We start from the raw sequence: 12,246 nt of genomic DNA on the forward strand, positions 1-12,246 counted from the left end.
AGTAGCAGTTAGATACAACTTAAAACATGACACTTTTTAAAATAATGTGTAGAAACTTCCGCAGTCCTCAGGTAATAATTGTAAATGAAATCATGTGTGGATGAAGACAAGAGAAATTCAGTAAATCTGTTTTGCTGTGTATTTTTAGGGAACAGGGCACAGTAAAATTTAATCTGTTGGATTTGAAAGAGTAATTAGATTAATAGATTTTCTCTATTTTCAATAGTGCTCACTTCACATATATTTTCAAAAAATTCACATCTATTTTGATGCCATCAGAGGAATTTCCTGAAACATTTGCCAGGATGATTAAACAAAACAAAAATAATGCCATCCTTTCAAAGTGTTTTTGAGAAAGAAGGTTGTCTGACATTAAATCTTCATTCTTGTATGCATTAAGTTATTTTTATCAGTTTAACAGTTTTAGTATGACTGGTTCTAAAAGCATTTTTTCTACTAAGGTAGCAAATACAAAAGTTCTGAGTTATAGATGCTGAGGATAGTGACATTGCTCACACGTACCCGGGCATTTATGATTTATCTGGGATTTCTGCATTTGTAGATTGATCTGGATACTATTGATGTCAGCAACCTCAACAGACAGTTTCTGTTTCAAAAGAAACATGTTGGAAGGTCAAAGGCACAGGTAACTATATTTCTCTTACCATTTCTATAATCCTTTGATGGATCTTCTGTTTGTGATACCAGATTAATTCTGCCTCTCCTGTATGTAGGCTGGAGAAAAAGGGTGAAGCGGACTCTTTCGCTGAGGGATTTTGAAGAATAAAAAGATTTGTCATGTAAAAGTCTTAGCATAAAGACTAAGGCTCCCTTTTTTGGTCTAAAAAGAAAATAATCCTTTAATTGATGTGACTTTCATGTCCTTTTCATATTTAAATCTGATCATTTACTTAGGGTGCGCCCTGTGTTTCTACACCCTTGTTTGGGGGCAAAAGAATCTGTTGTCCTATTTAAAGCAGGACAGGCTCCCCTGGGGCTCTAGCCACTCTGACCTTCTCTGGTTTCTTAAATGTTCCTTCATAATTCAGGGTCTTAAAACATCTCTTCCCTATGCTTCTCTCCCAGCTCTTTGGCAAACTCCCACTTGTTTCTCTTTTTCATTTTTCATGTTGGTTTCTTTCTCCAGGGGTGCTTTCCTAAACCTTTTAGACTAAGTCAGGTCTCCTCTCATAACAGTTTTTACTTTTCCTATGTGTTGTTTATCATAGTTTATAGTTACTTATCTGGACAGTTTTTTTGTTTTGTTTTGTTTTGTTTTTTGAGACTGAGTCTCACTGTGTTACCCAGGCTAGCGTGCCGTGGCATCATCCTAGCTCACAGCAACCTCAAACTCCTGGGCTCAAGCGATCCTCCTGCCTCAGCCTCCCGAGTAGCTGGGACTACAGACATGCGCCACCATGCCCGGCTAGTTTTTTCCATATATTTTTAGTTGTCCAATTAATTTCTTTCGAATTTTAGTAGAGACGGGGTCTCGCTCTTGCTCAGGCTGGTTTCGAACTCCTGAGCTCAAACAATCCGCCCGCCTCGGCCTCCCAGAGAGCTAGGATTACAGGCGTGAGCCACCGCGCCCGGCCTTGCCACTGTGTTTCATTTAGTCTGTGTACTAAAGTCCTTAGACTGGTAAGCATAATAAACTTGCCTTTAAGAATTCTTGGTAGCTATGACTACATGTCATGCTGTAGTTGATACATGATAAACCAGTCATCTAAAAGTTACTTTCTGTGTAAAGGAGTCTGAATTTATATATCTGAAGAGAACTTTGAAAACTTTTTTGGGGGTGTACTTGTGAAATATTTCAGACACTGAGACACTAGAGAATAATAGAGCAAGTGCCTATGTGCCCACAACCCAGTTTTAAAATCTCAACATTGTGATTCATTTGTTTTTCAAATATTTTCTTTTACTTCTTTTAAGAAATTAAACATTATGGATACATTCGAAGAAATGTTTTATAGGTTTTGAAAGTATGGAAAAGGGAATTATACTGTATTTAACATTTGCCAGGTTTTTGTCTGGTTTTTTTTTGGCATTTATCCATGTTGAAAATTATGGCTTTATTTGTTTTAACTGTTAAATATTATCCTTAGAAGCTTATTCACTATCATTCTAAAAAGACTGTTGTACACATCAATGTGTGTTAAATTTAGTTGAATAAATGGAGACTTTCAGTATCTGTTAACAGATCAAGGCAGTACTTTTTTTGCACTGTTAATGTGAGAGATAAGTGCTTGCCATGTGGCTACCTACAAGAAAGCATTGGAAGGCTAAGGGCAGAAGAAATGGTATTATAGAGAACAGTGAACCTGCTGCAATTTATATTAAGACAATATTTATGGGTTTTGGTTCTTTAACATTTGTTAGAAGGACATTGCTTTTGATATATCTCGTTACTGTGATCCTATCCTGAGTCACCAGTGTGTATTAAGACTGAGGTTGAGAATTGTTGAGGTAAAGAAAGATGATAGTTTTGAAAAATTGTCATAGGTGCCATAGACTTGATATATCTTGAAATTGATTACTTTTAACTCACTTCATGTATAGATTATAAGTATATGGCTATGAATAATATTTAAATAACAGATTTACAACTTTAAGAAATAATTGGTTGGAAAGCTATTGTTTATCTTTCTAGTAGCTTTTCTTTCTGTTTAGTGCAGTCAAGGTAAACGTCTCATATTTGACACTTGGGTGCAGTGACTTTTATTTGGCTTATAAGTAATGTTCACTGGGCCAGCAGTCTGAGGAGTCCTGGCACAGCCCTACCTGTGACTGCTTGATTCAGTTAGTTTTTGTGTTAGAGTTTGTCTATAAAGTAAGGATTCAATTTCCTTGACAACATAAAACCCAGTTGGAATGTAGATGAATGAATGAAGTGTTTATAATTATATTATCTTATAGTTATAATGTTGAGTAACAACCATGATGAAATAAATACTTTTCTCATGTCCTGATTTTGTAGGGTGTGACCGAGTGTTATGAATGTCATCCTAAGCCAACCCAGAGAACTTTTCCCGGCTGTACAATTCGTAATACACCTTCAGAACCTATTCATTGCATCGTTTGGGCAAAGTATTTGTTCAAGTAAGAGTATATATATTTTCTGCGCATACTTTTCAGTACTGATGATGGAAAAATGGAGTCATTTTTATTTAAATATCTTAGATTATATTTATGATGATGTTTAAGTATAGTGAGGAGATACTTTAGTAACTTTCTTGTAGTATTTCTTGGGTTAAATTAAATTCAGCCATGACTATTTAGGAAACTTAGTTTGATATTGGAAATAGACATGTAACTAAGTGACTACAGATCTGTGTATTTGGAAAGATGAAAATATAAAATAACCCATTGGTTAAAAAAGAAATTACAGTAGAAATTTAAAATACTTAGTAATAATAGTGAAAATACTGTACCTGAAACTTTTACCATGCGTTGAATATGGTAGTTGGAAAAAAATTTATAGGTTTTATATACATGAGAAAAGGCCGAACATTAATTAGTAATTTTTTTGGGGGGGGTGGGACAGAGTCTCCCCCTGTTGCCCAGGCTACAGTGCAGTGGTCATCATAGCTCACTGCAGCCTCAAACTCAAGTAATCCTGCCTCAGCCTCTCAAGTGGCCGGGGCTATAGGCATGTGCCACTGCACCTAGCTAAATTTAAAAAAATTTTTTTGTAGAGTCAGAGTCTAAGATGGAGGCTAAGTACCCAGGCTGGTCTCAAACTCCTGGCCTCAAGGAATCTTCCCAGCCTCCCAAAGTGCTGGGATTACTGGTGCGAGCCACCACACCTGGCCTGTCTTTAATTTTTGATTAAGGTATAATATATGTGCACTGAGAAAAGTATACATAGCAGTGTGAATTTGATAAATTTTCACAAAAAATAGACTTGTAATCTTTATTTGGCAAATCTTTTTTTTAATATACTTTAATTTTTAGAACAGTTTTGGATGTACAGAGAATTGAGAAGATAGTACAGAGAGTTCCCATGTATCCACCTACTCGGTTTCCCTTGTTATTAACATTTTGCATTAGTATGATGTATGCATTGCCAATCAACCAATATTGATACATTACTATTATTATAATTTATTTGGATTGCCTTAGATTTTACCTGATGTCCTAATTCTGTTCCAGGTGTCATGTCTCTTTAGGCTCCTCTTGGTTGTGACAGTTTCTCAGATTTTCAGACTTTCCTTGTTTTTGATGAGGAGTACTGGTCAAGTATTTTGTAGGATACCTGGAGATGAGATTTGTCTGATATTTTCTCATAATTGGACTGGGCTTATGGGTTATTGGGAGGAAGACCACAGAGGTGCCGTTTTCATCACATCATATCAAGAGTACATGATATCAGCATGCTTTGTTGATGATGGCTTTGATCACCTGGCCGAGGTAGTGTTTGTCAGGTTTCTCCATTGTAAAGCTACTTCTTTTTTTCTTACCCCATTTCCATACTGCACTGCACACTTTAGAAGGAGGTCACTGTGGGCATCCCGTACCTAAAGATTGGAAAGTTGTGTTCTACTTCCTTGAGGGCAGAATAGCTACATAAATTATTTGGAGTTCTTCCGCCTGGGAGATTTGTTTCTCCTCTGTTTATTCATTATTTATTCAATCATTTATATCAATATGGACTCACCGATATTACATGTATTTCTAGCTTTGGCTATTGGGAGCTCTTTTAGTTGGCTCTGTGCTCTTTGACACTCCCATCAATGTGATTTTTTTTTTTTTTTTTTGGAACAGTTCCTTATTTTCTGGTAATACAAGATGCTCCAGACCGTCTTGTGTATTTTCTGCCCCAGGCCTAGTATAAGCCACTTCTGCAAGGAGCCCTGGTTCCTTTTATTGAAGAATAGTATGAGAAATCAAAATCTGGGTGCTCAGGCATACTGCTCGGGTGTCATCTTAGGCCCTCTTAGTTGACAGAGCAAAAAATAAATGTTTATTCTAATTATGTACCTATCTATGAATGTTTCATTTTCTAACCATCCATATGGGAAACTAAACATGAGTTTATATCAGTGTCTCCAGCTTTAATCGATTACTACATGGATCATTCTGGCTTCCTCCCCTTCCTTATGTGTCAACTGCCATTCCAACAGTCAGAAACCTGGCTCCCATCATTTGTCATCCATATACTTTAATGCAAGCATTTTTTTTTTCCCTTAAAGACAGGCTTTAATACTGTTAGGTTTATAATTTATCAACTGTTCATTCTTTATCCCTGCTAAACACTTAGAATATGCTACATTAGGTGTTTGTGAGGAAAGTAGGAAAAATAAACCACATTTGTTCAGAATGCTTTGTTGTACATAAATATTTACTACTCTTAAATTATAGCCAGTTGTTTGGGGAAGAGGATGCTGATCAAGAAGTATCTCCTGACAGAGCTGACCCTGAAGCTGCCTGTGAGTTAAACTATTTGACATACGTTTTCTTAGTGACTACTGCCTTTATTTTGCTAATTTAATATTGATAGCTTAAGAGAAAAAACTAGTTGCTGTATGTGCTAGATAATATGTGCTTAACATGAATTATTTCATTTTAAAGCAATGTTACATAAAAAGTGTAGTCCTGTTTACTGGTGAGGAAGTGAAAGTGAAGAAAAATTTCACGAATCTAGGAAATGGAGCTGGGAGTAGATTCTAGATCTGTTGATAGGTCTGCACTTTGAACTGTTACATGTGTAGCCTTCAGAAATTAGGTATAAGAAGATGCTGATAAGCATGTTATTTTCCTTCCTCCTTGAATTTGGAATGTGTCACATGTGGGTGAGTTCCGTGAGTGACCCTTTTTTTTTCCCGTAAAGGTGAGTGAGAGCTCAGTTCTACATTTATTGCAGTTGAAAATAAAATGTTTGTTTTGTAGGGGAACCAACAGAAGCTGAAGCCAGAGCCAGAGCATCTAATGAAGATGGTGACATTAAACGTATTTCCACTAAGGAATGGGCTAAATCAACTGGATATGATCCAATTAAACTTTTTACCAAGGTTGGGTTTGCTTTCCTTATAATTGTGGGTAGATTTATTATTTGAATTGTTTTAAAATAGTACATAAAATTGAATTAAACTTCTTTCTTTGTATACGCCTAATGCCTTCCTAATAAAATGATTGTTGTAGTCAGGATAAACAGGTTTTGAAATTTTAGCACCGGTACTAAATACCAGTGTAGCATCTTTATAGGAAGTAAAATGCAGAGGCTTCTTTATGTACCTCTTGGTTGTCTTTTATTCCCTCACTTTCACAGAACTTCTTGCTTTACCTGCTTCTCCTCTTCACTTTTACCCCTTTCCCGCTTGGATCTTCATTGTCAGTGTGACTGATGTGTTCTGAGTTGCCCTGGCATCCCTAAGCCTCATGTTCTTGGTGAAATCCCTTTTCATCGGTATATATTATTTGCCTACTGAATATTTCTAGAGATATCTGCAAGAGTAGGTCTACCTAATTGTTGCCCTGCTAGGCCCCTCAGGTCTGTATTTTAAAAGTCTTTTTATTTGTTCTATCTCGACTCCTTACTTAGCAAGCTTGTTACAGTAGATACTTAAAACTTTCTCAGCTCTTCTTAAACTGCCTCATATATACTCTTGTCACCATCACTGAGCATGTGACCTTAAGGATATGTTAATAGGCTTGAAGCCACTGGGCACAATTTACCTGTTAAGAGAATGTCCCGCTTCACTGTAAACTCTTATCTTTTTCTTTCTGTTGGAGAGAAACCTCTTTCAGCAAAGGCATGTGTATGTAGGGGTTGAGGGGGTCGAAGGTGATACAGTCAGTTTTAAACTAATTCGAGGTTCTTTTGGAACATAAGGTAAGCAGAGAGGTTTAGACTAGGCATGGGGTTGAGATTAGGTTTGTAGCTCTGGTTTAACTAACGGAAGTGGACATGGTAGAGGATCGAGTCAGAAGATGGGTCAGTGCAGAATCTGAAGGACGCCTGATATGTAGTAGTAGTTGAATAAAGGAGAAAGGCGTGGAGCTTATGCATAGAAAACTGCTGGTTCAAGCATTCAAATACCTCTTCAAAATGTCTCCAGTCACATTTGTTACCCAAATCGTAACGGACTTAATCTCCTTGCTTGTGTACCCATTTCAGACGTTAACTATCTCTTTGTACTCTTTCCTTATTTCTTAGATAAAACAAAAATCCTCATAGTACTCAAGGCTTTGTGATTTTAACACTAAGTTGTATTCTAATTATTTATGTATTTGGATTGTTTTCCAAAGGTTAAGGATGCTCAGTAGATATTGACAGAATTGAGTATATTTCAATAGAAATAGTTATAATTTTTTAAATTTAGCCAAATCTAGATTCTTACCTGGTACCTGCAGCAAATGTGCTGGATAAATTGATCAATAGAAAATGCAGATGAGGGAAAAAGTACAAATATTAAAATCACCTGAAATTCCACCACACACTTTCATGTTCTGGTTCACTCAGTCTACATGTGGTGGTGTTTTTGTGGTAATTTTTGTTTGGGGTTTTTAATGTTTAACTTTGCTTATTTGGTTTGTTTATTTTTTGGCATTTGTGGGTGTTTTTTTGTGGGGGGAGGGCATATTTCAAAGATGTGTCAGTTCAAAAATAATGTTGTTGAGGACTTTACTTTCAGAATGTGTATGCTTTGTTGGCATGCACCCGCGATCTTGGAGATACTGCTGGCCGGTATCTCCCTTCACTGATTACAGTCACTTCTTGTGGGGTTGATGTGTTTATTGAGCTCTTTAGTTGGTATGACCGTGTGTTAGACTGACGTTTGGAGTTTTAGGAGGACTTGCGGGGTGACTAATGAGGGCGGGGCCAGTCAGCACAGCTCAGAGCCCTCTTGCTCTGCACTCCTCAGAGCACTTCAGCTTTTAACTTTTTTAAATGTAGGGATTCTGTGTAAAATTTCCTTTACAAATGGTTTTGCTTTTGAAAATTGTTGTTCTACTGGCCCGTGACATCTGTCTTTAAATCACATTTCACAGTGTAATATTTATAGTATTAAATAAATAAGCAATGAAATTTTCTTATATTTTATCAACTTAAGGATTGTAGGGTTCATGGGATTCATCTTTTTTTTTTTAAGCTTTTTAAAGATGATATCAGGTATCTATTGACGATGGACAAACTGTGGCGGAAAAGGAAACCTCCAGTTCCATTGGACTGGGCTGAAGTACAAAGTCAAGGTAAAGAATACGTTTTAGTCTTGTGATACCTAAACTGGAAATACCCTCACCTAAAATCTTTGTAAATAACCCTACTGTTTCTGGAAAATGGTATGTATTTGTTACACATTCAAACAATTCAAGAAAGTGTGAAGAAGAAAAATCACTGAAGTCCCATCACTCAGAGAAATAGCCACTGTTACCATTTTAGGGAATATTCTGATGGTGAGGTTTTTTTTGTTGTTGGGTTGGGGTCTTTTTGTTTTTGAGACAGAGTCTCCCTCTGTCTCCCCAGGTAGAGTGCAGTGTTGTCACCATGCCTCACTGCAACCTCAAACTTCCGGGCTCAAGCGATCCTCCTTCCACAGCCTCCCAAGTATCTGGGACTTGGGACTTGAGGTGCACTCCAGGAAGCCCAGCTAATTTTTCTATTTTTAGTAGAGACAGGGTCTCACTCTTGGCTCAGGCTGGTTTCGAACTGCTGAGCTCAAGTGATCCTCCTCCTTGGCCCCCCAGAATGCTAGGATCACAGGCGTGAGCCACCACGCCTGGTGGTCAGTTTTACGCACGCAGACACAGTCATGTATACACTTTACGTAAATAGAATCATACCATTCATGTACTCTGACTTTTTTCAGTCAATATTAACTAATCGCCTATCAAGTAACATATATTTGTTTCATATTTTTCCTGATACGAGCATATGTGATGAGCATTGTGATGAGTGTGTATATATACATATACGTCTTTGTATTCTTGTGATTATCTCTTTAAGATCGAATTTGGAAACACATTTACATTAATTTTTTAAAATATTTTTTGGGACAGCGTTTTACTGTGTTGCCCAGGCTGGAGTGTAGCGGCTATTCACAGGCACAGACACAGCGCACTGCAGCCCTGAACTCCTGCAGTCCTGCTGCCTAAGCCCTGTAGCTGGAACTACAGGCCTACATCACCAGGCCCAGCACATTTTAAAATTTTAATTGCAGGAAAAAAACTATTGTAGTGACTACTTCCTTATCCCACTCCCCCTCAACACACTGTGTGTCTATTTTGTTTGAACCGTATTACAATTAATGTTGCAGAGCAAACGAACTGAAAAGATCCCAGGAGACTTGGGATTTCACTTTGGAGCAGTTCTCAACAATATGGGATTCTTCTAAGACATTCAAATATAACTCTAATAGATTCCACTTTTTGAGTGCTAACTGTGTGCTCGGCATAATGCTTATCTTATCTACATTATATCCTTGAATCCCTTAATCCTGTCAGGACCTGAGGTGGTCTTGTACCTTTCCCGTATGAATTTTAACAGTTTTCTTACACAGACGCTTGTATTATAGTGATAGTTACTTTAATGGAACTTGTTTCATGTTCGTTGATTTTGTTATGGGTCGGGGACTGAATTCGTTAAATGGAACACAGTAGTGGAATGATGTTTATTAGTGAAGTTTTTAATATTTTTTTCCCTTAGGAGAAGAAAGCAATGCATCAGATCAACAAAATGAACCCCAGTTAGGCCTGAAAGACCAGCAGGTTCTAGATGTAAAGAGCTATGCAAGTCTTTTTTCAAAGAGCATTGAGACATTGAGAGTTCATTTAGCAGAAAAGGGAGATGGAGCTGAGCTCATATGGGACAAGGTTCGTTTTTACAGTATGTGGCAAGTACTTACTTATCAAATGTATGTTCTTAAGCTGTAATAGAAGCTAGTACTTTTTTTGGATATTGTTTCTTCTGATAGATTTTGAGGAAATTATTGAATTTTGTTTGGTTTTCATCTCTAACTGGTTGGTATATTGCACTGTGAATTTTCTATACACTCATTCAGTCAGTATCACAAAGCTTCATTTTGGATTCTTGTAATGTGTTCATAGTTTATAATTATGTTGACTGGGGAAAGAATGTGAATTTATTAAAGTAAAATGTTTCACCGACTTAAGAAAATAGACTTAAACTTCTTTTATACTATAGATGTGTTAATAGAAGTCATAGATCCTTTTGGAGACAGCATCTCATTGGCCCTATTTGACCTTGAAAGTAATAAACTTGCCTTTATATGGAAATAGCTATAACTATTTCAGAGGTCTGAGAGACAGAGCTCAAAATACAAAAATAAGATATAATTTTTAGAAGTTAAGAAAAAATTAATAGCACTCTGTAGTTAGATGTCATATTTTGAGATTTGATACTAATTTTACTTAATTATAGTCAGTATTTTCTATGGCTAAAAGTGTTTTATCAGATAAAGTTTATATTTTCCTATGCTGGTAAAGATTTATCATGGGTTTTAAAGTAAAAGAAAAGAGTTTTGCCAATTTTAGAAACCTGCAATAACTGTACACAAATTTTGAAACTTTGGTTGAATCAGACATCTAAAATGAAGCTAGTGAATTTAGATTCTTATAAACATTAGTCTTGGAGTTTATGTGATATAAAGGGTAACTTTTTCCATATTTTTATTATACTAGTGATTCGACAAGTTTTTTGTTAGTATACAAGCGTTAAATAAAGAAACCTAGAAACTGGGAATTGTTGCCCTCTTGAGTCGAGTCTACCTCTAATGCATGTGATAAGCCAGCTGCCTAGGGAAGGACCTGGGTACTGTTAAGTATTCTTACTTGGTCCTCACCACAGCCTTAAGAGATGGTGGATATAATTTCCCCCATTTAACAGATTAAGGGGTTTTTATTCAGGGAAGTTGACTTGCCTGAGTTTTCACACCCAACCAGTAAGTGTATGAAGAACCCACATCCTGTCAGTGCTTTTGTTCTATACTGTGATGTTTCTGAATTCTAGACCAGGTTAGGATCTTCTCAGTTCAAAGCAGGAAACCTTACTGACATCTAAAGAAACGAGGATACAGTCTCAGGAAAAATGCAAATTGTAAAGGGAAAACTTGGATCATGTTTCCTTATCTGAAGAAGTGGTGTATATAAAGAGTTTGGAGAAGGAGAGCTCAAAGGAGTCATCAGGTTTTTCTGAGGCTTTAATGAAATAGCTTTCTCAAAGTGTGTCTGTCTTTTTGTCTGGATTCTGTGCTTCTCCAGCAACCTTCTTATTACTAATGAATGGTTCCAGGACGGGGTTCCTGTCATCAGTGGGTGGGATCAATGTTCTGTTGTACACATTTAGTCTCCAGTGCATTTGTTTAAGCAGGAGTCAGTTCCTAGAAGCCTGGTGGTTCTTGGTGTCCTTGTCAGACTGCATTCCTGGACCAGAGAAGCTGCTGATGAGACCCTGCCCCCTATTTAGTCAACCTCCATGCTTCCTTAAGGCCCTGTCTGACTGGCCTTTCCCTCAGGACCACCTTTTGTTCTAGTTGACAGCCTGTAATGTTATAAACACAGGAAAGTACTGTTCTGAAAGAAGTACTAATCAAAACAGTAATTTGTGGGGGAGTAACTTGTTAAATTGTTTAAATTATTGGCAGGATGATCCATCTGCTATGGATTTTGTCACCTCTGCGGCAAACCTCAGGATGCATATTTTCAGTATGAATATGAAGAGCAGATTTGATATAAAATGTAAGTTGTTTGTACTTCACTTGCATCACTGAAATCACAAAGTTGTTTTTTTGTAACAGCTAAACATACTCATCTTTTTTTTTTTCCCAGCAATGGCAGGGAACATCATTCCTGCTATCGCTACTACTAATGCAGTGATTGCCGGGTTGATAGTATTGGAAGGATTGAAGATTTTATCAGGAAAAATAGACCAGTGTAGAACAGTGAGTATTTCTATTTGCATTTTTTATTTATCCTCTTTTTAAAAGTAATTTATAAAAAGGACATTAAACAAGTTTTAAAACAATAAAATTGATTTAAAGCAATGGAAAAATAATTTTTGTAATTACCTTGTGAGTATGTGTTTAAGCTTCCTGGAAATTTACAAAAAGGAAGAAGAACAAGCTTTTAAATTTTTGTCTAATAAATGGAAACAAGCTAATTGGCTTATAACATTTCCAATTTTACTAAATTCTTGGAGGAATTCATTGGGGGGTCCTTATACTAAGAAGTTTTTTTTAGTTGATGTTTTCAATTCTAAGAGTTCTATGTGATTTTTTAATTTTG

The 12,246-nt window shown here is 36.6% G+C and overlaps 1 protein-coding gene across 1 annotated transcript in view; it reads left to right on the forward strand.

Annotated features, from left to right (window-relative positions):
• The window catches only part of UBA2 (ubiquitin-like modifier activating enzyme 2), a 25,365-nt gene that overhangs the window by 1,400 nt on the left and 11,719 nt on the right, over positions 1 to 12,246 (forward strand). Inside the window, exons 3-9 of the mRNA XM_012651535.1 lie at positions 2,981 to 3,102; positions 5,365 to 5,432; positions 5,893 to 6,014; positions 8,097 to 8,196; positions 9,650 to 9,816; positions 11,607 to 11,700; positions 11,791 to 11,903. Coding sequence (XP_012506989.1) covers positions 2,981 to 3,102; positions 5,365 to 5,432; positions 5,893 to 6,014; positions 8,097 to 8,196; positions 9,650 to 9,816; positions 11,607 to 11,700; positions 11,791 to 11,903 — 786 coding nt within the window. The remainder of the gene's footprint in view (positions 1 to 2,980; positions 3,103 to 5,364; positions 5,433 to 5,892; positions 6,015 to 8,096; positions 8,197 to 9,649; positions 9,817 to 11,606; positions 11,701 to 11,790; positions 11,904 to 12,246) is intronic.

The sequence above is a fragment of the Propithecus coquereli genome, unplaced genomic scaffold (genome assembly GCF_000956105.1).
Source record: "Propithecus coquereli isolate 6110/MARCELLA unplaced genomic scaffold, Pcoq_1.0 Scaffold358, whole genome shotgun sequence".
Lineage (NCBI taxonomy): Eukaryota > Metazoa > Chordata > Mammalia > Primates > Indriidae > Propithecus > Propithecus coquereli.